Source organism: Alternaria incomplexa (assembly GCF_024043165.1).
Source record: "Alternaria incomplexa strain BMP 0042 chromosome Unknown scaffold_13, whole genome shotgun sequence".
NCBI classification, from domain to species: Eukaryota; Fungi; Ascomycota; class Dothideomycetes; order Pleosporales; family Pleosporaceae; genus Alternaria; species Alternaria incomplexa.
In genome coordinates this window covers 962,898-987,087 of record NW_026249862.1, presented here as the reverse complement: position 1 = coordinate 987,087, position 24,190 = coordinate 962,898, and the positions used below count along the sequence as shown (strand labels likewise).

Below are 24,190 nucleotides of genomic sequence, written 5' to 3'. Positions count from 1 at the left end.
AAGACATACGAAGTTGCATCCGGTGCACTTCCACCAAGGACGAATACTACGATACCCTGCTACGCAATGGACAAGAGGAGGAAAGCTGGTTCAATAAGAGCCGTCTCACTATACAGAGGGTAGGCACCTCCTCGCTACGCCATCCATAAGACATGCCCGATAGTCATCATCTTCTGTCTGGTCGTACCCAGCTTGTCAACAGGCGTAAAGATCAAGTGACAGCTCATCCCAGAGGCTGCGGGAGATAGAGGTACGGCGCAGCATGCAAAGAGTAACCATCTTGTTCTCTGTGCAATACCAATCGAACTCGCTCTGACGATGCGAAAGCTGTAAGAAATGTCACAGGCTTCATGGAAATATGCTTAAAGTCCTCTCGAATATGCTTTTTCTGATATACCAGATATCCATATCTATTTGAAGCTTACTTCGGACACGAATATTACCACCGCAGCTAAATCGCCTAGGAAACAAGTTTCCAAGCCGCCTCAGCCGTGAGTCTAAGCAGTGCAACCGAGCTCGCAGCAAAGACCGGAAAGCGTAGCGAGACTTTGTTGGTCGAAATATGAATAATGCTGTATACGAATCTCAAGCCGATATAAGCCCACGCCAAACCAACGGTTCTCTTATCCTTTACATCCAAAAGACTCAGTCCCAACCACCCAGCATAGAACTGAGTAGGTTGTTCGAGTAAGTCGACGTTCTAAAGATGGCCCAGTGTCGCGTGGGACCTGATATGGGTGAGAAAGACTTTGCAGTGGGAGTGGCGGGCAGGCCAAAAGGTATCTTCGATAACCAGCTGTACGATAAGAAGCAGTCCGGACAGTCTCTTCGCTTAGGCACCGGGAGTGGGTGACTCTATTGGCGACACACTTGTGCGGGTACAGCTCTTCTCTCGGGGTTTGTCTACGCGGCCACTGGAAGAGCTGTGCGGGCATCGTTACCTTTTCCTTGACCGCATCAAGTCCAAGCGCACTCAAAGACGGTTCCTGGACGCTTACTTCATTAATCCTCCGAAGCTACGAAAGAACACAACAGCCACGAATGGGACTCGTTGCCGCAAAGACATCCTCCGTAGCCCAACGCTGGTTGGTCGGGGTCCAGGGTAAGTGAAGGCATGTTAACGTGTGCCAGACAGTCGGTGTACTGACATGAAATCCACGCATTCTAGCTCACTTTTGGAAGGCTCCTAGGTTCGTACTGTGGTATCCCGATTCCCCGAGTGGGGGTTCGGGATCCTCTTGATTGGCCCGATGGTCCTTCCTAGCGGATTCTGACGAATAGGAAGTCATGGCGGAAGTGGCGATATCTCCAAACCTCAGGAAAGTATCACCGCGCCGCGGTAAGGAATTCCTGCCACATGGGAACGGCTGGTTGTACATGACGCTACGAGTCATGGTAAATTCTAGGATCGCGAGCACCTGACCTTACGACGTTACACCGCGGCACCGGGAACATGACGATCATCATTCCTAAGGCTTCACCGACACTCAGATACGAAAACGTCAAAGAAGTCTTACATCCGCCGGTTAAGATATCCTTCTAGGTGCCGAACTCTGTCCGTGTGGAACTATATATGCTTGTAACAGTACGACTGGCAGCCAACTCCAACTGAGACGAACACTGCGACTACTTACCTCAAGATGGATACCTTAGCCAATAACACGCATCCAAAATGGTGGAAAGATCCGGGCATGAAGAAACTCAACTTCTTGCTCCTTTCAAGCTACATAGGCGCCATAACGAATGGCTACATCAGCTCCCTCATCTCCAATCTCATTGCCAACCCCAGATACTTCCAAGACATACAAGGGCTTTCCCATCCGAAGCTACTCGGACTAGTCACCGCTGCCCAGTCCATGGGATGTATCGCCGCGTTCTTCCCAGCACCATGGCTATCAGACAAGTACGGCCGCCGTGTAGGCATCATCTTTGGCAACATTGGAATGATAGCCGGCTTTACGGGGCAGATATTCTGCACAAGATTCGATCAGTTTCTTGGGATGCGCATACTCGTCGGGTTTTCGAGCATTTCCAACACGATTTCATCCTCCGCCCTACTCGTCGAGCTTGCACATCCACGCCAGAGGGCCGTTGCAGGTGCGCTCTTCAACACATGCTACTTCATCGGCTCCATCACCGCGGCTTGGGCCTCTTACGGAGCTTTGAGAATACCGGGTTCGTGGTCATGGAAGCTACCGGTAGCCATTCAGCTGTTTTGGTCGCTGGCGCAGCTGAGCTTGATCATGTTCTGCCCCGAGTCGCCTAGGTGGCTTGTACGACACGGACAACAAGAGAAGGCCAAGTCTATCATGATACGATACCATGCCAATGGACTCGCTGGTGATGAGCTAGTATCTTCCGAATTCGCGCGCATGTGCGCATCGACGGCGGCTGAGGCTCAGAATAACACTACTGGCTGGCTGGCCTTGCTTGCTACACCAGGCAACCGCAAACGCCTCGTCCTATCTGTGGTCATCGCCGTAGCTACGCAATGGGTCGGAAACGGAATCATCAGCTTCTACTTGGCACCGGTCCTGCGAACGGTCGGAATCACAAACTCCCTCCACCAACAAGGCATCAACGGCGGGCTTCAAGTCTACGTCTGGCTCTTGGCCTGTGCAGCCGCACTGTTATGCGAAAAGGCCGGTCGACGCCGTCTCTTCTTAACTTCCACGAGCCTAATGTTGGTCTTCATGGTCCTGATAACCATCTGCTCAGCCCTCTACTCAACCACCGGCTCCGCATCTGCAGGCTACGCCGTCATTGTATTCCTCTTCCTCTTCTTCGGTGGCTACGTCATTGGCCTGACACCCATACCCATCCTCTACGTCAACGAGATCTGGCCGAGTCATCTCCGCACGAAAGGCACAAGCGTGTTTTGGGTATCGCAAGCCGTGTCTATCACTTTTAACCAATTCGTGAACCCCGTGGCGATTGACAAGATTGCTTGGAAATACTACTTGGTCTATATTGGTGTCTTGGTCGCTGTTATCAACTTCATCTTCTTCTATGTGCCGGAGACTAAGGGCCTGTCGCTGGAGCAGATTAGTAGTATCTTCGATCCTGTACAGGATGTTACTGTCGAGCTGTCGGTTTCGGATGTTAGGAGGGAAAATGAGGCGTAGAGGATACATGGTGCGAATTTGGGTCTTTCCGGTCCATTTCAGCGTAACGAGGCAACGACAAGAGAGGTGGATGAACGTAGTTAAATCAATAAAAATATAGTTACAGACTACGCGAGCTTATCCAAAAGCCTAGGAGTGGGTTTTCGACAAACCATCGAGCTGACTATGGGCAGTCCAAATGCGCTGGTCCAGAGGTCCGGGGATCTTTGTCAGTTTGTAAGCCTGACGGAGGGTATCCCAAGAGCTTTGATCAGTAGATTCGGAAGTCTTTGACCGTTTCTTCGGTTTCTGCTCCTGACTTTGCAAATCAGATGCCTCCTTCTTGCCCTTACTTTCATCTGTCTCCTTGGTATTTTTCTCCTCGACCTTCTCATCTTCTATCTCATCACTCTTTCTCTTCTCACCCTGATTCCCTTCCTTCTTCCCCTTCCTCCATACGACCCCGAAAACGCCAGTTCTCTCAGGTGGCTCATACAGCTCAGCAACTGGCCCTGGTTTGTTGGGTAATCTTTCGTATATCAGAGTCGAGGCCTCAAAATCGGTGTCACCTTGGGTCTCCGGATTATGAGTGAGCGGGTGTATGTCGTTTCCTGGAAAAGGGAAGAGAGGGTGATCGTCATTGATAAAGTAGTGTTTTATTGGTAGTGGACTGTCCTTCTTCTGTCTGCCTTTTCGAGGACAGGTTGTCACACATGCAGTGTAATGACCCGCTCGTGTGAGGTTACCGGAGTGAACGATCTTGCCAATGAGCTTGTATCGGAGCTGTGAAGACGGAGGACTAACGTGCGCAGTGAGGTCGAGCTCGTTGGGAATGATGATGGGATGTGTATTCTTGATCGGCAGACTTTGGTCATCCTTGTCGAATACTTGGTCTCCATTCTTGTCGAAAGTGTTTAGTTCCAGATTAATCCGAAGATACTCGGGTGCAGTTTCGATCGTTTTGAACTTCTTGACATCTCCCGTATGATTGCAGGCTCCGCATGTTACCGGCATATCTTCGATGTCCAGCCATGTCGAGTTTACCAGGGCAGTTTGCAGATCAGGATGATTATGGCCATTCTTTGCAATCATGACGTTTGAGAAGCCAAGGTCTTTGGTGATGTCGTAGTTGTCGATGGAGTGGAGGTGGGTACAACTGCCATGTGTACACCGCATTTCTTCATGCCGGGTCAGAGTGAAGAGGTAGTTGAACTCGTCCAGTCGTTGGTGATTACTGTTGAGACAGTCAGTGATCTGCACACGGGTGGATAGAAGAGAGTACTTACCCAGGATCGATACTGTCTTTACACGCATTTAGCAACCTCATCAAGAACTCATCAGAATCTTGCTGGCCAGCAGCGTTTCTCATGCGCCCAATGCGGTCATTGCGGGACTCGTTGTTAAGCCTTCGATTCATGAAAGCAATCTTTGATTCTCCCTGCGCTTTAGTAAGTCCAGAGGAGCTGGGGGGCTCAGTGAACCAGCGTCTAGCCATGGCGTTCAACGCTTTGACACTAGGACGTGTGTGGGGGAACTTGATGAGATTCGCATTATCCCGCGCGTCCGACCAGTAGTCCAGGACAAAAGCCTTTACTAGGCAAGCCACACATTGCTTAATGTCTTCTCCCATCTTAACGAGCACCTGATCCTTCGCTTGGCTCACTGGGAGATGGCGATTCGGATCGTTTGCGCGACAAGGCCAATCCGCGCCCAGCGCTGCGTCGTTATGCTGCTTTATCCAGTTGCAGAACTTTGGAAGATGGACGAGGTTCTGCAAAGCGCTATTCATGTAGCAAGAGTTTCCCGAATTGCCAATGCCGCGGGGCTGCTTGTTGGGACGGCCTTCTGGCCATGTTTTGCTGATTGCATTCGTAACCGCAGGTCTGCGAGGGTTTCTTCCACGTGGTAAGCGAGACCGATGGCTTCGGGGAGGAGGTGCGGGAGGAAGATGTATAGGGGCAGTGGCTGCTTGGCGCCGCGTAACCGGAGGCATGTTGATCTGATGAAGTCGGTAACGGTAGACGATGTAGTAAATTGATGCGAGATGGCAATAGTCTCATGAAGATGTTGTTTGGATGTGACGACTTCCCGCGCGTCGATAGTTCTTCCATCTCTTTTGAACTATGTTTGCACGGGCGACAATGAGTAGCCTTTCTCTTTGTTCTGTTGTCGAGCTGGTCATTGTGAACCTTGCCACCAAACGGGCTTATTGATCTTTGGACAGGATACCTCAAAGAAAGTGAAGGTGAAAGGCAATATGTGATGTGTGAATGTGTGAATGTGACTGGATTGGTTTCCTAGAGTTGTTAATCTTGGCTCATTCAACGTCGACGGCTAAATCGGAGATGACCTACATGTATTAAGCGCATTGCAGTAGATAGCGATGCAGCAGAGTGACTACATTGTTATCAATAGATCATCTAAGTTGATGTACCTTTAGACTTGCTTACCCTTACCTTTTCCCTTATATTGTTCCTCTTCGTCATCCTCCTCCATTCTCCTCTTCATTTCTTCCACCGCTGCTCTTTCCCTCTCCTCCCTCTTGGCAGTGCATTCATCCAGCAGTTCCTTCATCTTCTTCGCTCTCTCTGCATCACTGAACTCCTTCATCCACTTCTCGTTCATCTCTGTTGCCAGCTTAATATCCTCAAGTTCAAACTCGATCAAGAGAGTGCTTGCGGTGGGACTAGGTGTACTATCTTTGCTCACGGTAACGAGGTCGTCATCTTCAAGCCCAGTATTCCACAAACGACGACGGGGTTTCGCGCCAAGGTGGCCAGCCTCTTCTGAGATACAGTCTCGCTCACAGCATTGTAGTCGTAACAGTAAGTCTTTTATTCGTCTTCGTCCCATATTGAGCATCATGGTGAGCCTTGTCGTTCTGTAGTGCGAACCCCCAGATCGAAGCTCGAAGTTCGGCAGGTAGCTTGGGGAATAGATGGAAGGTAGCCGCCATGATGGGCTGTTCATAGGGTTGCGAAGAAGATAATGCGCCCTTCGGTCGGATTGGAGCCTGGTCTGGTGCGCGCCGGTCATCGAAGTTGCACTTTGGTTAGTTTTGTGAAGACGCGTGAATGGGATCTACTGTCATCGGATTGAATAGGGGCAGACCGTTCGCGCGAGACAGCGCGCGTCGACTGCTGCAAATCCGCCAGGATCTTCTAGTAACGCCATGGCTCGAGAGATATGTCGATGTATTTGCGATGCACGACGCGCAAGCGAAGTAGACGCGTCGTGACCCGGTGGGTGCTTGCCCACACACGTCATTACCCAGCCATCTTTGTATCCAACCAAATCGGGTTAGCTCTTAAATCAACCCACCATCAACGTGGGCAGCCACTTCCAGTACATCAACATGCTCACTCTTACCAGTATATTCATGTGTGCAAATCCAATCGTGCCATTTATGTACCGTCAAGTTGTGACGCAGATCACCAAGGGCCACCCATGCTCTGTGGGTATCCACCGCCCCTTCCCCCATGTTCAAATCCACGGTGCGACGGCAACACCGCACTTTGTCCGCCATGGAAGTGACCACCACCATAGTCTTGACCTTGAATATGACCTTGACCCTGACCACCAGTGTACATACCTTGCGCTGGCATCTGGCCAGGCATCTGCTGCGCATACGCAGCGCCCTGAACAGGACTCGGCATAGGCCCCTGTGGCATTGGCATTCCTCTTCTAAAGCCTTGCTGCGGCATCTGCATCTGCTGCTGCTCAGCCCTATTATATGCCAGGTGCGACCCCCTAGTCTGTTGCGTATTCTGTCCAAACCCATACGTGCGATTCGGTTCCGGCATCGCAGCCACCGCAGACACATTAGTTGTAGCCGTCTTCCCCACATCTTTCGGTGGATTCAGCGCAAACCCCCAGGTACCCTCCCTCAACTTCCCCTTGACGAATCCAACTTTCTTCGCCACACCCTTGGGCATCTTGCTCTCGTCGCATCCTCCAATCGCCCATTCACACGCCTTGACAACCGCATTCCACATCCCTTTCTCCGAGTCTCCGAGCACAGGGTTACCTTTCTCCTGTCTTACGCGCTCTAGCACGGCCATCATGAGGCCCTGGACGCGGTTTGTGACTTTTTCGAGATCCTGGGATGACTGTGGGATGAGGATGTGGAAGGTCGCTGGGCTGGTGGGTCGGATTTGCGACTTAGTGAAGGCGATATTGACGGGCGCTGCGGTGTAGCAGTCTTGTGTGGAAGCAGAGGCGGGACCGACTGCTAGTCTGGCGAATGCAGGGACGCCTGCGCCGTGGGCTAGAAGGGCGAATGGGCTATCGGCTAGCTGAACAGCGTGGTGTATGGCTTCGTCTTTGCCGGCTGCGCGACACTTGCTCTTCTCGTAGTTTTCTTTGCTCACGCACATTCTTGCCCAGTGTTTCGCTTTACCCGCATCGAGGTGCTTTTGCACCATCTTGACTGCGTCACTGCCGTACCTGCCTTCACTCGCAGCGCGGAGCCGGAATGCAAAGGTAACGAGCTCATCTTGCGCTTTGTGGAGGTGAGGCCGCGACAGCGAGGTAGGAAGGAACGTGTTGATGTAGTAAGCGTAGTAGTACACATACGTACCGAGATACTCGAAGTTAAGCATCTGACTAGGTGCATCGAGGAAGACAACGGGTATGTCCAGTTTCTTCGCGAACTGTTCCAGGCGCTCGAGATCTGGCAGTTTGTTCGCTCGTCCAAATATCGAAGGTGCTATTCCGTCTGCAAGGTTGAGGGATCCCGTGATGGTGATTGCAGATAAAGCGGATCGTAGAGGAGATGTTGTCATGTTGATCCATTGTAGCAGGAAGTGCAGTACAGCGCCGTGATGCCAAACTATCTTCTTCAATCCGCCCATCTTCAGTACCTGCTCGACAGCCGTGTTGACTCTCTTCACTGTCTTCTCGAGCGCCTCCTGCTGTCCAGATAGAACGCCGTTATCCCATCCCCTCACTATGACAATCTTGCTGAACACCGCCACGGTGCCTTCGAGATGCTTCTTGCCATCAGCTCCAGTCAGATACTCAACCAACTGGCAGATGCGACCGAAGTTGTTCCTACTTCGACTCTCTTCAGCAATGATTAGCATACTGCCATCACTTTCGTTCGCGCCCTTGTTCTTGCGCACGCCGAGGTCGCACAGCTTGGCGATGACCGAAGTGAGCTGGAGTAGGCTGTCGATATCGGAATCAGTCTCCCAGATGTGAAGGACACCTGGGGCGCAGACCTTTTCGAGAGTGCTCTTGGACGCGGCAGCGAAGGACGACTTGTACTGATCTGGCATCGACTGCACCGACTTCTTGAACGCTTCGAGATCGCTGGACCACGGGCCATTGAAGGACGTCATCTTCTCGGAATAGCGATGCTTGCGCCGATGGCGAGAGTGCGACCGAGATCTGTGACGATGGGAAGAGGTGGCGGGACTGTTGGGAGGCTGTACAGAACGCCCAGTGTTGCGCAGCGGCTGGTTTGGAGAGTGGCGATCGATGAAGCGGTTGAGGTAATTCATTGAAGGCCTGCTGTTGTTATACTCATCTTTATGTACATGGCGAAAGGTGACAGTTGGTGGTTTGTGCATGTTGCCCGAACGCGGCGTTGGCTGTTCTGGATGTGAAGGAGTATGTGAAGACGGACCTGCAAAGTAGACACGTGAGCGCAAAGATGGACGCTTCCAGCAATTGAATACAGTGGAAAACGAGGATGGCAGCGAAAGTAGTGAAGTGACCGTTACGTGGCCAACGGCGAAGTGACAGCAACTATAATGTTTGGCCAAGGTGTGGAGGAGGAGTGATGTGCAAAATAGATGATCGCAAGCACCAGGGGCGGCAACAATTCGTGTCGCATTCTACAGAAATATCAAAGTAGAAGTATACATTGTATTGTATACTACCTACTTACAAATATGTAATACTGTGTATGCAGGAACCTCAGAAATGCGACACGGCTTGTTGCCGCCCTAGTGCAAGTGTGCATGACCTTACCACCAGAACCTCATTGAATCTAGAAAATCATAATGTAACCGCACAGATATCCAACTGTACCGTAACGCCGTCTCAAAAGATGAAGAGAAAGGATGCGTGCGAGCTTTACTTGCCAACACCACCACCGTGCTCCAAGATAGTCTGCTTGTCAAGCTTCTCCACCTTTCTGCTCAGCAGTGCACGTAGCTCAGGACTGATGACCCTCGCCTCGTCTTGCTCTTCTTCACCGACCTGCTTGCCCTTGTCTGTGCCGGAGGTTGACGCTTGGTCTTTCGCTGGTGATGCACTTGACGCCGTACTTGGCCCGGGGCCGGCGACGATTGCAGCAGCCAACTTGCGTTGTTGGGCTTGCGGAGCGGAGGGAAAGTTGCCTTTCTTGTCGATTGTCTCTACCGTTCGCTGAAATCTCTTGAAGAGCGATTCCGCGCGAACGAGTGTTGACTCGAGATCCATAGTACCGGAAAGCTCGTTGACTGCAGTTGCGTTAGTACCATTCACTGTCAATCTGGGCTGATTTGGTTGCATAGCTTACCATACTTGAGCACCTCGTCAAAGTGCTTCAGGTGCGCCATAATCACATCTCGGTGCTTTTCCAGGATAGCTAATGCGATGAAGATGTGGAAGTTGCTGCTCTGGTAGTCGGTCCAGAGCGACTCCCACAACCGCAGTACATCCGGCCACTCGAATTCGCGCTTGTACCAGACAAGCAGCATCCGGAAGAAAAAGAAGAAGTTTGTCGACTCAGCGGACTGAAGGTGAAGATACAGCTTGGGGTCCATAAGCTGTACGAGGTGGTCAAGCGTCGTGAGCTGCTTGCGCATGCCGGACTGGTCGCGTAGGAAGTTGCGCTCCTGTTTGCATGTCAGCCCTATAAATGATTATAATAGCCATGGAAAGTGTACGTACCATGCGCTCCATGAATCCAACAAAGCCCCAGAATGCGACGGCATCATCCTGCATGACTGCATAGATGGGCGCAAGCAAATCGCTCATGCCCTGAACGTAGCCGAGATCCTTGTTGTATTCGTTGTACGTAAGGAGCATGTCTTTCATCTGCTCCAAGTGAACGTTGGTGCCAGTTTCCGCAAAAGGCGAGTCAGGGTCAGGGTGGGGAATGTCCTCGCCGGCGAAGATGGGGATATTGCGATCTGTGCGATGTACGTCTTTCTCTACACAACGGACCCCATAGAATGGGACAAGTCAGCCAGTTTTCAAGCAAGGGCATGACGCGCAAGGATACATACCTATTCTGTTCTTTTGTTCTCTCCACCATTCCTCTTGCTCTTCATTCTGGTTCCCTTCAACCATTCGCTCCCACCAAGCGCCCTTGAGTCGAATGTACTCGTCTCGCCTGCTGTTAATGTTCGCGCGACGCTCTTCGTCTGAGCTGTCCCAGTCGTACACCCCGAGAAGGAAGAGCCATGCTTCCTTCCGTACACCATCGTCAGGATCAAGACCTCCATGGAAGACGCGGTCTTTGACCTCGTCCGGTGTCAGTTGTAGGCGGCCCTTGGAGTCGAAGAATCCTTTCCATTCTTCCAACGTGACAGGTTTTCTTCGGTCGGCCATGGTCATCTTATCCATGTCAAGGATCTCGAAGTCGCCGACATCGCTCTCCTCCATAGCCAGAACGTCCTTTGCTGTCCATATCCGCTGGTTCCGTTCTCGCTCGCTTTGTTCTGCAATGCCCATAGCCCATCTTGCCAGGTAAAGCCTTGCGCTGTCGAACTCTTCTTGTAGTGTCTGGACCTCTGGGTTCTGAATCAGGCGTCTAACCTGAGGCGGAATCTTGGGGTTGTCTGCGACGGCTTGAGCAGTCCTTCGCGTGAAGGTGGTGACCTGGCTAAGCTTCTCGAGGAAATTCCATCTTGCTTCCTTGAGCGCCTTTGTGACCGGATCCATCCCACCGTCCCTTTTACCAGACTGCGAAGATGACGCGTCTGCTTTGCCCTCGGTGCTCTTCCTTGGTGCAACGTCTTTGCCGAAGGATCGCTTGTCGTCTTCCGAGGGGTCGATAAGGTATATGCTTGGATCAGCACCGGACCGTTCGACTGTGACGTATCTCTTGAGCCATCTCAGCACCTCGTCGCCGCCCCAGAACATGCCCCCTCCGTCGCCAAACGGATCGAAGCTTTCCTTGGCCAGCTTCTTTCGCTGCATTATGGTAGACTGGCACTCGCTATCGTGGAAGAAGAGCGCAGGGAAACTGTCTCCAGCCCGAGTGTTGATGACGACGCTGCCAAACCACCATCCGATGCTTGGTGGCCGTATGAGGACGGAGTATATCTCGCTGACAGGCAGAGCAAATGCATACCCCGGAGTTCCGGCATGTGTAGATGGTGTGGGAGGTGGAGGTACGAGGTATGACTGTCTGGGAGGTGATGACGAGTCGGACAGATCGACCTTGACGTATGTGTCGTATGCATCGCCGAGGTTTGACTCTGGTATCCAGGCAAGGAGTAGCGATGACGCGTTCACGCTGCGAGCGGAGGAGGAGGAGGTTGGACGCGCATCGTTAACGGTTCGGTTAGACTTCTGCTGGACGAGAGCGACGAAGCCTGGGATGTTGTCTTTGGAGGAAGGCGAGGGATGCACGTAGACCTGCACATGTTAGCCTGCTTCCATCATGCTGCGTTGGATAGGCTTTACGTACCTTGCTCTTGGTGTATAGTAACTTCACACCCTTTCCGCTACTAGTATGGCGGATCGTGTTGTATTCGCCTTCTTCATCGTCGCTGAGGTCGTAGAAGCTGGCCGAGGGCGATGGGGGCGCTGGGGCCGACGAAGTCATGCGGGGCTAGGCGGCGTCCCAAAGACGCGGAATGGAGGTTGGTGATGGGTTCCGAGTAAGATGGCCAGATAGCATGCGCAGGAGATATTTGGAGTAGTATGGTGATAAAGCAAGAAAGAGGCGCGTATCCGTTTGGCGCTATGCAGTTGCAGGTGATGCTTGCGCGGGCAGTGACCTGGAGTGACCTACACCCGCCACAGCGTCACTGGTGGCTGTGCAAGCCTAGGGCGGGGTTCGCGTCGCCCCAGCCCCATCGCATCGAGTAATGTGCTCTAGCCGCGACACGCTGCGCAAGATAGCCATAAACGAAATTCTGCCTTTGAAGTGATTATGAGCTGAATGTATTGATTAGGTATTCGTCTATGTGGTCAGGTCTACAAACCCCATGCTTGCCCACCCATTGACGACCAAGATCCAACTCCGTTACGCCGTGCTGCACACAACAAGAACAAGCTCAACGCATGCGCGGTCCGCTTGGCAAGCCCATACGCCCACCTTGCGGTCCGCGTTGTGGTGGAGGTGCGCCGCCGCCATATCCCCCTCCCTGGGGCGCATACGGATCATCGTTCCCGCTCCATGGGGAGTTCGATGACATGCCAAATGAGCCCTGTGGTCTCCCGCCGCCGCTACCAGTACTTCCATAGCTGTGACTCCGATCTTCAGGGTAGGGCGCACGTCCAGCTTGCGGAGACGATTGCGAGTTGCCAGATTCTGAAGAGAGTCCTCGCGGTGCTGGGCTCTGTGACCGTCCCCATAACCTGGCCTTGAGCCTTTCCTGTGCTGTTGTGCCCGACCCTGTACCCGCGCTCGGTGGTGGTGAAGCTTCTGCTTGTGGGCGTCCTCCCAATGAGCTCTGATAGCTCCCTGCTCGTTGGCTGGGCAGTGGTCTGCCCTGTATTTGAGGGTCTGGTGTCAATGAGTTGCCCATGGGCCGGCCTTGCATGGGACGTGCTCCACCGCCCCGTGCTCCTGGCCCTCGGCGAAGTGACTGTGGTTCTTGCGGTGGTTGTTGTGGCGCGGGATTATCCCACAGGTCGTTCAAGCCTCCTCCCCGGCCTGCTGTTTGTGCTTGTGCCTGTTGTCGCGAAGACACGAATTGGGCGGGCGCAGGCTGGGGCGCCTTTGGGTCGGGAGGAAGCCATTGCGGGAACGGCCGTCCTTTCTCCGTGTAGTATGCGCGAAGGACTCTGGAAAGATGCGAGTCGTCTTCTGTGTCGCCGTCTGCTTCGTCCGAGAGGATCTGTCGTCGCAGATTGTTGTAGCGCGAAGTCGTGTTCGTAAGGAGGTTGTTTAGATAGGACGACATGATTGTGTGCGCGATCGCCGTTCGAGGGTGTGGGCGGCCGATGCGCGTGGTGGACAGTTTATGCCGTCGTGTCGGTGTTGGAGATTAGTGGTGGTGCGAGGCAGTTGGGTCGCGCCCGGGTCGCTGTTTCCAATTTACTGGGCGTTTGGGAACAAGACCCTGGTTACCAACACCACACTCCAACGTTTCTTCACCCCAAACCATGGCTGCTTTTCTGCTCTTCGTGATGCAACCAGTTCATGCCATACGCGCGACCTTTCTTGAGCCAATAGAATCGTCCGCAATACACATCTTTTCGCACCTGGTTTCAAAGATGGAAATCAGGCGCGTCGCCCGACCGATTCATGTAAAGCAGCATGTCCAGGCATGTCCTGAATCTTGAAACACCGCGAGTCTATGCTGCCATTCGTGGTGGGACACTGATCGGAAAACATGTCCTGAAGCTCTTCGCGGCTTATGCGCTACTCTACCAGCCATACCCTGACATTTCTATAGCCTGCTTACTCCAGTAATTTAAGACAACACTGGCACGAATGGCGGAGCAGCATTCGAGAACGACCATGGCAGATATCCACTACATGCACAAGCATGCATGTTGCCACAAACTAGCGCTTTGAGGTGGCAGCCTGAAGGGCTGAAGGGCGTACTTCAACTTTGAGATTATATGCGACCACAAAATACCACGTTCTGACAGGTAACGCTTCCTAACCATGGAGTTGCCATCGAAGAAGATGTCTTGGGAAGAACGAAGAGAAAGGAAAAACCGCGAGATTGCCGAGGCCATCGCCAACGTTCAAGATGAAGCCACCCAGATCGACATCATCATGAAGAAGCGAGGTTGCTTTGGACCGAGCGAAGACAATGAATTCTACGCAGTCATACAAGACTACTTAAACAACAATACCGATGCAAAAGACACTACGAAGAAACTGCTCGACCCTATCAACAAAGCCATCCTCCATAACAGAAAGCACCTTCCCTTTCTTAGTATCTGGTACTCCATAATCCACTCCGCCAAACGCCTCCCCTTCCGCGACACCACCGGTCTTAACAAAATCGTCACCCTAATGAAGGCCATAAAAGCGAGCTTCCCACCCCCAACAGCCAAAGATTCAGACATGTACACCTGCCTCCGCCGCTTCGGCATGGCCGCTCGCGAGAGTATAGACGACGGCCCTGGAGGCCAGTGTGGCTACATGACACAAGAAGTGCACGCATACGCCAACATGCTCTACTTTTACGCTCTCATCACGCGCGAAAACGTGCGTAATTTCTGGATATATTGCATCTGGGAAATGCGCAATGCACTCGAGACACCACACGAAGACGATGCGAATGGCACAGCAATACAAAAATACAATTCTTTCATCCCCTCCGCTGCGGTCTGGGTCTTTGCTATGGGCAAACAAGTCCACGAAAGAGAACAAGACCTTACTCCAAAGAAGGCGACTGAGGGGGATCCAGGTAGAGGTGGACCGTTGTGGAAAGGTAGAGCGGAGTTTAGTAAGCAAAGGTGGGCGCTTTGGAAGAAGAGGTTTAGAGAACTTGCCGAGATTGAGGGATTGACTGAGGAGGTTCTAGGGATTGCGAGAGAGGCTGCCGAGAAGATGGATGGGATTGATGGTGGGGCGAAGTAGAGTGGTGCGGAGGTTGGAGAATGGCCCACATCTGTATATATGACTTTCTGCATAAAGTGAAGTTGAGATACATCATCAGGCAACCTACTACAATAAACACTTATACGCCTTTCAACACTTTCAGTCGGTCCTTCGCTACATTAGTAGTATGACAAGCATATCGGCTAGCGGGCGGACGCTCCCGTAGACTACGTTATGGCAGGCATCGGAGTTGTGTCCGCCAGAGTGGGACATGGCTAGCGACCGTTGGCGGGTCGTCTAAAGCCCGTCACACTTCAAGTAACGCGAAGGAAGAGCAGAGATGAAGTACACCTGTCTTATCAAAGTAGAATTTTATCTATCGCCAGGAAAGTGCTTGCCAGCAATGGACCTCTGCACGCGCTTTTCGCCTTCCACTTCGCTAGAGTGTCCCTAGTACTCCTCCATCTCGTCCTCACCGTGTGATGAACCTGCATCCTCGGCCGGAATAGCCTCTGGTTCGGCTGCATAAACCACCTCTCTGACAGCGACATCTCGAAACGCTACATCAACCATATCAAGGCCGGTAGTGCGCAGATCCATTTCCAAAGCTTGGCCACCCGATGACAGCAACTCCATCTTCGGTTCAATATCCTGAGTTCCCTGCTCACTCTCTTCTTCGTCGTCAAGGTAGACCCAATCGTTTCCGCGATCAAAGGCGTAGAACTCTAGACGCGGACCGTACAGCAACATGCCGTGACCGTTCTGGATGTTGCCGCCTCGGCACAGGGCATCAGTGAGAACGTCGCTGCGGTGCATGGTGTTGCTCGTGGAGAGGCGTGGGACTTCCTCGAAGTTGTCGATCATGATGGCGAGGTAAGTATACGGATGCTGCTCGTGCGTGACCGCACCAGTCTCAGTATTCGTTGCTATCGTCTTGCGCATGACCACGAAAGCGGCGATGTCCTCAGGCGCGATATGATCCCACTGCAGGTTGAAGAGTTGCGTAATACCTTGGGCGTACTCTGCTACCTTGGCGTCTTGCTCTTCTCTCTCCGCCCTCTCGAGCTCCTTCTTGGTTGGGACTTTGCGGCGAAAAGCCCTGCCTTTGTTCTTGTGGAACTCTTTCCAGATATCTGACTTATCGTCGGCAGCTAAGATGAAGTTCATCCCGTACTTTGCTACGGGTCCGGGGGGAGTGGGTACCACCGTGTAATTATGTGACGGGGAATAATAGTGCGTGAGGAGAACAAAGGCGAGCGCTTTGGCGTACTGCATGCGAGTTGCGTTTGTCGCAGTTGACACTGGTCTATAGCGGTCCAGGTGGGCGACATATAAGGCTTGAATACCGGGTATGTTGGTGATAGAAGTCTGGGTAAAGTCCGGGATCTCGAAATCAACCAGAGTCTTCCAGAAGTCTGGGGGGAATTCTGGCTCTTCCTCTTCCATATCTGCAGTATACTGGTGCGGTTCTTCAACTGAAACATGAAACTGGGCATCGTTCGACTCGATAGGATGTGGTGTGCTCTCCGGCGTCATAGGTCTATGGTACCCTTCGTAGTGAGCACCATGCGGCATTACATCAGACATGAACGTGTCGTAGCCATTTGTGCCCTGGTTATGAAAGCCGTAATGCGGAGCTGAGGTCTCGTCTATGTGTTGTGGTGTGGATGGTCCGAACCTCTCCTGGAGGAAAGGATAGACGGGAGCGTACTGTTGGCCGACACCAGAAGCGCTGTCGAAGTTCATATGCTCTTGGTTGTAGTTGTAGTTCTGGTCCATGTTGGCAGTTGAGTGGGTCGTAGAGTGTAAGTTGGTGGAAACAGGCAGACCAAAACGAAGCAGTTATAGTCGACAAATAGAGGTATTTGCTAGCGTAGAATCGGCATAGGTAAAGGTAGCATCATGGCACAGGTGAAGGGCGCCTATGACCAAGCAAGTATTACTTGCAACCGTAGGAGTCATGCGTGATGCCAGTCTCGTTCGTAATGCCGATGAGATGACAGATTTGTAGTGATGCGCCTCATATCGACTCGTCAGCAACAGGTTGACTCTTGGTCACAGTGTCTTCCACCACACCATCCATAGCCTCTGCTGCCCCGTCTGTGGCTCCATCAGCTGCCTTCTTCGCTTGCTCCTTCGCCTTCTTCTTGAGCTTCTTCTCTCGATTTCTCCGAGTGTTCTTCTCACGCTTGGCTTCTTCCTTCTCTTGCGCAAGACGTGCTGCCTCACTCTGCTTCTCTTTTACTGCCTGGAGCTTCTTCCGTATGGCTATGCGTGACTTCTTGCCCTTCCTTGTGCGCTTGTGTGCCTTATCCTCGATAGTGACGAGCATAGGAGGGTGACCGACCAGGACCTCTTTGCTCATGCCGGCTGGCGATATGGTGCGCACCTTCCATGGCAGGGCGCAACCAGGCCACGGCTGCCGCGACAGCTCCAGGACGCTCCTTCCCTCGATGGCGGCCGCTCTGAAGGCGTCTTCCTCCTCGCTTGTGGGTTCGTCGGCGAAATAGTAGCTCCGTGGCTTCTTCAAAATCAGTCCTGGCTCTCCGCTATCGGCGCCTGGCGATGAAATTCTAATCTTCAGCGATTGTGGAGCAGCGTTTGCGGGCGCAGCGAAGAGCCGCAGCTCCGTCTCGTCTTCGTCGCTATGCGCGATATCGTGGACATCATCTTCGGTCGTGGTATAGGTAAACTCGGTGTTTATCTTGGATCGCAGCAGCTCTTCGAGATCGGGGTCTGGCGAGGATTGTCTACATGATGCGGGCGACTCCAGCTCAGCGCGGCGAACCCTTGGCAAGGTCAGTATGCAGATAACAGGCGCACTAGCGAGTCGACCCACCGCTTCGCATCCGGCACTTCAAACATGGCGTTGTCGTATGGACGTCGCAGAAGTTGCTGTTCTGAAAGTTTCGTGCCTGGACATCGGTTGCGTAGCGGGAGATCGGCATTTGGCTAGACAGGTGACTAGCGGAACTGCACGATCGCTTCGTCACCTGGCAATAACCACGGCCGCATCGCGATCGGATTCTTCGATTCCCCCCATGCCAAAAGAAATGCAATTGCCTTGGAATGACCCGCGGAGCAGGATATCCGCCCCCTAGCACCGATGTAGTTACTATGCCACTCAAAATGGACGACAGCGGCAGCCACTCGCCTGCAAGAGGGATGGACGAGCACCCTCGCTGCCAGTCGCAAACCCCCCACCGTTGTGCCTCTCCCCTGGGACTGATACTCTGCTGTACTGTGCTGTGCTGTGCTGCGCTTCAAGAAGGACATGCTGAGTCCCCTACGAACACACTAGAACCATGGGCTACTCGTGGCCAGAAGCAGCCCGCGAGCGCGATCTCCACAGGTTTGGATTGTGCGATAGAAGCGCGTCGGCTGCAGCTAAGGATGCTTACAGGTACTACCGCCCATGGCTCGATGCACAGAGCCTGGTTGACGCTGCCGACGGTTCTGGTAAAGGCCTGACCTACTCTGGCTTCCAACCCCAAACGTCAAGGGATCGCTCCCTGACTGCCTTTGCGCAGCTCGCCACGCTGCGACTTGACACCCGGCGGGCAATGGTATCGCTGATCGACTCGCACCACCAGTACATTCTTGCCGAGGCCACGCGCACCCTCTCGCTGTTCAAGCCCGTCGCCGAAGAGCCCGAAGACGAGGTCTGGCTCGGCAATGCCATCTTGACCAAGACCGATGCTGTCTGCTACCACACCTTTTCTTCGACCTACACGGCAAAGGAGGAGGATGGAAGCACCTACACGGGCGAATGCATGGTCATACCGGATTGTAGATTAGACCCCAGGTTCGCCGACAGGGACTATGTCAAGGGTGAGCCTGGTGTGAGGTTCTACGCTGGAGTCCCGATTGTTACCAAAGCAGGCCATCGCATCGGCGTCTATGCTGTATCTGATGAGAAGCCTCGCGATGGGATTAGTGCTGGCGAACTGCGCTTCATGCAAGATGTCTCCGCCGCCGTCATGGAGCACCTCGAGCTGGCCAAAGACAGCATGGACCGCAACAAGGGTGAGCGCATGGTACGCGGCTTGACTCAGTTCATCGAGCGCTCTTCTTTACAGGACAGCCGAGAAGACGGCAACCGGCCCACCACTATGGAGAAGCAGACCGAGAACGCGCGCTTACTAGCCCTTGACGAAGAAGAAGGCCACAACACGTCTGTACCTGCCAGACAAGCTCACCGCAAGCGTGACGCCGAATCCGATGCAGCTCGTATCTTCCACAGCGCTGCTCGTATAATTCGCGAGAGTACTGAAGCCGATGGTGTCGTCTTCTTCGACACTTCGACCGCTGGGATAAGAACCCATCTCTACGACTACAATCGCACAGCCGGTAGTAGCGATGAGAGTGCGACACACAACACTGATACCGGCGATTCGACGGCTTCACGAAGGCTCAAGAAACAGACAGTTGTCGCCGCGGATGGCGTATCTGATGCAAATGGGACTGACAGCAAGGCCTGTCCTGTGGTCGGACTATCTTTACGTGAAGGCAATGCGGCCCTAGTGCACACAGACTTCAGCTTCAATGAAGCTGCCATGGAGCGCTATATCCATCGATATCCGTACGGCAAGTTCTTCAACTACAACGAGGATGGTATGGGCATCAACTCTTCTGATGAGAAGTCTGAGCGTTCCGAGACAGAACAGTCCGATCGTACAGTCGACGAACCGGCCGCCAACACCAAGAAGACGCGCAAAAAGCGAGAAAGATTCATCCCAACCGAGTTCCTCAAAGTTCTGCCAAAGGTGAGAAGCCTTATCTTCCTGCCACTCTGGTGTCCGGCCACAGAACGATGGATCGCCGGTGGCTTTATCTGGACAACCCAAGCCGGACGATTGATGAGCCCGGATAACGAACTCCCATATCTGCAAGCATTCGGAAACTCGGTGACTAGCGAAGTAGCACGACTCAATGCGCAGAAAGCGGATCGTGCCAAAACCACATTCATTGCGTCAATATCACACGAGCTGCGTTCGCCGCTGCATGGTATCCTTGGATCTGTCGAGTTCTTACGCGAGACGGTGGCATCGGCATACCAAGAGTCTTTGGTGTCTTCTATCGAAACTTGCGGCAAGACCCTGCTCGATACGATAGATCACGTGCTTGATTACGCGAAAATCAACAAATTACAGAAAGTCTCTGGTCAGAACAAGCGAAGCCTGGGGCGAAACAAGCGACAGCCTTCTGATAATTCGATTCTTGGTGTGACTTCAGACTTTGATCTAGCACAACTAGTCGAGGAAGTTTGCGACACTGTGTGTGCTGGTCACACGTTCAGGAAGACACATCACATCAAAGGAGCCGCGATCTACGATCAAGCTGAGAGCAAGGCAGCGACAACGTCCCTCCAGGACACAAATAACAGCAACGAAGTGGCAGGTAGAGATACACACGGCTCTGTCGCTGTGTCTTTGATCGTAGCCCCGTACGTCAGTTGGATAGTGAGATCACAGCCCGGTGCCCTGCGACGCATTGTCATGAATTTACTTGGGAACGCGCTCAAATATACCGACTCTGGCTATATTGCCATCAACATGATACAGCAAAAAAGCTCCGCCAACTTCATGGACCTATCTCTTAGTGTGGAAGACTCCGGTCGGGGAATGTCGCAGGAGTACCAGCGGACAAAGTTATTTTCGCCGTTCAGCCAAGAGGATCCTTTCAGCTCAGGTACCGGACTGGGTCTTTCGATCGTCAAGCAAATCATAGAATCCCTGAAAGGCGAGATCGAAGTAAGGAGTACCCACCACGTTGGTACTGTCATCAAGATCAGCATACGTCTACCCATTGGTTCCAAGGCGAACGCCCACCAAGATCATGCTCTTGTCAGAGCACCCCAAGAGCTGAAGGGCACATCTGTCTCTATCGTTTGCGACATGACTGACACTGAAGGTGGCGAGCGGGGGTTGAAAACCAAGGAGTCTATGGAAAACGCTTGCAAGAACTTTGACATGAAGATCGTCGCCTCGAAGCACGCCAGTACTAACATCTCGGTCTCTGACATCGACTTTCTGCTCATCGACTCTCCCTCTCTCTATCAATTGATGCAGAGCTCGAATGCCAGTCGCAATAACACATCACCGCTAGGAGTAGTTTGCGTTTGCACAGATACTGCGGAGAAAGTAGCAGCAGAGACTCAACTTGCGAGACAAATTGAAGCGCTTGGCTGGATTATTGAAATAGTCACACAGCCGTGAGTGTTCCCTGAGCAAGCTTGAGACCAGATTACTGATGAAATTTATAGTTGTGGACCTCGAAAGCTCGCCCGCACACTTCTATCTTGCCAGAAACGTGCCTCACAACACAACAACGAGCGACCCATCAGCCGATCGATGAGCTCCTCGTCAGTGCAGCTCGACCTTCATTCTCTTGCACCGCCGCGTACCTCGACTCAGCGAAGTCTCAGTGACATGTTCCCACAAGACGTATCAACGCGAAAAGCTGACGAGGCCGCCGGATGGCCTTCCCCACCGCCACCGCGCCCCTTCCCAATCACCACCACGCCTCTGAGTCCCACCCACAGCGAAGGCGGTGAATACTTCAATCCACGTGTCCTCCTCGTAGACGACAATGCCATCAATCTGAAGCTCCTCGTCGTATTCGCCAAACGGCAGAATCTGCGCTACGTGGAAGCTACCAATGGTCTCGAAGCGTTCGAAACGTACAAATCAGAAGCCATGTCTTCTTCACCGCCAGCCCGCCCTTTCGACTTCATACTCATGGATTTGAGCATGCCCGTCATGGACGGTCTGACAAGTACACGTAACATCCGCCAATACGAGAGCAAGAATGGCTTGCCAAAATCGCATATCGTCGCATTGACTGGACTCGCGAGTGCGCAGGATCAACAGGATGCGCAAGAGGCAGGTGTAGACATGTACCTTGTTAAGCCTGTTAAGTTTGCAGATATTAAGAGGATCTTTGGTGGGAAGTGAACGTAGTTTTCGCATGTTCTTGATGGCGTTACGCGCGGTCTGGTAGCTTGTCTCACGATGTTGGCATTATTGGTTGGGCATTGCGAGGGTATTCTGGATGGACTTTTGCATAGTGGTTTGGATGTGATAGGTTGGCATATGTCCCTGGCCAGGGTTAAATTCACGATGTTATTAACGATGAGCTTCCCGATGCAATCAAGTCACGCAATCCACGGACGCCGAACGGCGCATTCGTCCCGTCTCGTGAGAAACTTGATCCTGCAGGAACACAGTCCTACGCCCCGAGGTGGATACACCCGCGTATACGACCAATCAAGCAAAGGAAAGAGCAGTTAGGTTGCAGCATGGATTCACGCCTGCGGCTAATCTACCACCGGCATCAGGCGCCCAACGCCCTGCTTTCAAATCCGGGTGTTAGCAGTCGCGCACATAGGTACACGAGTTCTTGATTGACGTCTTTCTTGTATTGTGCTTCTTGTCTCATGATCTAATATGACGAGCCTGAACAACGTAAAGAAACGCAAAACAACTTATTATCCCGTTTTGATCATCGGGGCGGGTGCAACAGGTATTGCGGCTGGAAGTCAACTGAGGCAAAAGCTCGGATTGAAAGAATTCAAGATTGTTGATCGCCAGTCTGGTATTGGAGGTGAGTCAAAAGAGCGATCTCATGATTGCCTTGATTGACGATCGGTGGTAGGAACATGGTGGATCAACCGGTACCCAGGAGTAGTAAGTCTGATCGTGCACGATAACCGGAATAACACTGACTGTAACGAAGCAATGCGACGTGTAAGCGATATTGTGCGAGCTCGTAACGACGATAATTGAACATCACAAGGCCTACTTCCCTATACTCCTTCTCCTTCGCACCAAACTACGTTTCGAAACGCTTGTATCCCACCGGCGAAGAATTCCGCGAGTATCTCAACGAGATCTCGGAAAAGTATCAACTAGCCTCTCACATCCAGCTGAACACCGATGTAAAGGAACTCCGCTGGATCGAGGCCGACGCGCAATGGGAGGTAACACTCCAGCACCTGGTTCCTGGTACCGGCGATCTTAGCACCCGAGATCGAGAAGACAGAGCAACCGCTTCCGGTCGCGAGTCCGTATACCTGCATGAAGAAGTCGTGCGCGCCAAAGCAGTGATAAGCTGTGTGGGAATCCTTGTAGAGCCGAACCCATGGCCATCTTCCATTCAAGGGCGCAATACCTTCAAAGGCGACGTCTTTCACTCTGCACGCTGGCGCGACGACATTGATCTCAACGGAAAAGACGTAGTAGTACTCGGAACCGGCTGCAGCGCCGCGCAGATAGTTCCATCGCTACTCAAGGAACCCTATAAAGTCAAGTCACTCACACAGATTGGTCGATCAGCACCCTGGGTAATGCCACGACTTTCTGAGCCTTTCGGAAGAGAAAATTACGCTATATACGCACCCACGGTCTACAAGTGGCTTCCGTTCCTCGGCTTTATAAACCGCGTCCTGATATATCTGTTGGTGGAGGTCATTTGGTCGACCGTGTTCCAAATGAAACACAAGAAGTGGCGGGCTGCGATCGAAACACAACAGTTGGCTATGATGAAGGAGATCGTGCCGGAAAAGTACCATGATATCATGACGCCGGACTATCCCTATGGATGTAAAAGACGCGTCTTCGATACCGAGTGGTTACCCAGCATGCAGAATTCCAAGTTCATGCTTACCAATCGTCCTATCCAAGCTGTGGATGGCAAAGAGCTCATTCTGGGTGCCGATGGGAAGGCTACATCCGGCCAACAGCGCATCAATGCCGATATCATCATCCTCGCCAACGGGTTTGAAGCGACTCGCTGGCTGCACCCACTTTCAGTCTACGGTCGAGAAGGAGCAGCCTTGCAAGAAGTATGGAAGCAGCGTGGAGGCCCGGCTGCATATATGGGGATGGCCGTTGATGGGTTCCCGAATTTCTTCATCGCTGTTGGACCGAACACGGCGAATGGCCATCACTCACTCATACTCACGAGCGAAAATACGGTCTCGTATATTCTCAAGATGATCAAACCCATCCTGAGCGGCAAGGTAGACCGCGTCGAGGTGAAGAAACAGGCCGTCACGGCGTGGACTGAGGATGTGAAGAAAGATCTGGAAAAGACCGTTTTTGTGGGTTGTCGGAGTTGGTATATGGATGAGCAGGGTTACAATTCGACAATGTATCCGTAAGTCTTTCATCTCCGGGCCAACTCATATAGATGCGCGATCCTAACATAATCTGTAGTCGCTCGCAAACAGATTTTACGCTGAAGTGCATGTTCCCGGCATACGCGGATTGGAATGCTTTCACGTCTTCGGGGTCCAGAGTCTCGCTCCAAGGAGGCAATTTTACTGCACTGGGCGCGTCTGCTGTGGCTGTCGCGGTGGGCCTGTGGTATGGTGTCGCGAGGTACTTGTGATATGTCGCATCCTAGAGCTTCT

At 52.6% G+C, this 24,190-nt stretch overlaps 9 protein-coding genes across 9 annotated transcripts; 4 read left to right on the top strand and 5 right to left on the bottom strand.

Annotated features, from left to right (window-relative positions):
• Positions 1–1,640: 1,640 nt before the first annotated feature.
• Positions 1,641–3,125, top strand: J4E90_008639 (uncharacterized protein; the record flags this gene model as incomplete). Its single annotated transcript, XM_051438162.1, has 1 exon — positions 1,641–3,125. One exon carries the CDS (start codon positions 1,641–1,643, stop codon positions 3,123–3,125), a length of 1,485 nt encoding a protein of 494 aa, XP_051288161.1.
• A 129-nt stretch (positions 3,126–3,254) lies between these two features.
• J4E90_008638 (uncharacterized protein) lies at positions 3,255–8,446 on the bottom strand (the record flags this gene model as incomplete). Its single annotated transcript, XM_051438161.1, has 4 exons — positions 3,255–4,338; positions 4,391–4,949; positions 5,561–5,890; positions 6,670–8,446. The coding sequence occupies 4 exons, from the start codon at positions 8,444–8,446 to the stop codon at positions 3,255–3,257; spliced, it is 3,750 nt and encodes a 1,249-aa protein (XP_051288160.1).
• Positions 8,447–9,185: 739 nt separating this feature from the next.
• J4E90_008637 (uncharacterized protein) lies at positions 9,186–11,871 on the bottom strand (the record flags this gene model as incomplete). The annotated part of the gene is made up of 5 exons (XM_051438160.1): positions 9,186–9,553; positions 9,613–9,931; positions 9,987–10,249; positions 10,325–11,681; positions 11,734–11,871. The coding sequence occupies 5 exons, from the start codon at positions 11,869–11,871 to the stop codon at positions 9,186–9,188; spliced, it is 2,445 nt and encodes an 814-aa protein (XP_051288159.1).
• Positions 11,872–12,325: 454 nt separating this feature from the next.
• J4E90_008636 (uncharacterized protein) lies at positions 12,326–13,177 on the bottom strand (the record flags this gene model as incomplete). The annotated part of the gene is made up of 1 exon (XM_051438159.1): positions 12,326–13,177. One exon carries the CDS (start codon positions 13,175–13,177, stop codon positions 12,326–12,328), a length of 852 nt encoding a protein of 283 aa, XP_051288158.1.
• Positions 13,178–13,887: 710 nt separating this feature from the next.
• Positions 13,888–14,814, top strand: J4E90_008635 (uncharacterized protein; the record flags this gene model as incomplete). Its single annotated transcript, XM_051438158.1, has 1 exon — positions 13,888–14,814. One exon carries the CDS (start codon positions 13,888–13,890, stop codon positions 14,812–14,814), a length of 927 nt encoding a protein of 308 aa, XP_051288157.1.
• Positions 14,815–15,225: 411 nt separating this feature from the next.
• Positions 15,226–16,554, bottom strand: J4E90_008634 (uncharacterized protein; the record flags this gene model as incomplete). The annotated part of the gene is made up of 1 exon (XM_051438157.1): positions 15,226–16,554. The coding sequence occupies one exon, from the start codon at positions 16,552–16,554 to the stop codon at positions 15,226–15,228; it is 1,329 nt and encodes a 442-aa protein (XP_051288156.1).
• A 241-nt stretch (positions 16,555–16,795) lies between these two features.
• J4E90_008633 (uncharacterized protein) lies at positions 16,796–17,640 on the bottom strand (the record flags this gene model as incomplete). The annotated part of the gene is made up of 2 exons (XM_051438156.1): positions 16,796–17,564; positions 17,615–17,640. The coding sequence occupies 2 exons, from the start codon at positions 17,638–17,640 to the stop codon at positions 16,796–16,798; spliced, it is 795 nt and encodes a 264-aa protein (XP_051288155.1).
• A 440-nt stretch (positions 17,641–18,080) lies between these two features.
• On the top strand, positions 18,081–21,731 carry J4E90_008632 (uncharacterized protein; the record flags this gene model as incomplete). Its single annotated transcript, XM_051438155.1, has 3 exons — positions 18,081–18,127; positions 18,179–20,989; positions 21,041–21,731. 3 exons carry the CDS (start codon positions 18,081–18,083, stop codon positions 21,729–21,731), a joined length of 3,549 nt encoding a protein of 1,182 aa, XP_051288154.1.
• Positions 21,732–22,223: 492 nt separating this feature from the next.
• Positions 22,224–23,938, top strand: J4E90_008631 (uncharacterized protein; the record flags this gene model as incomplete). The annotated part of the gene is made up of 2 exons (XM_051438154.1): positions 22,224–22,380; positions 22,644–23,938. 2 exons carry the CDS (start codon positions 22,224–22,226, stop codon positions 23,936–23,938), a joined length of 1,452 nt encoding a protein of 483 aa, XP_051288153.1.
• Positions 23,939–24,190: the final 252 nt, after the last annotated feature.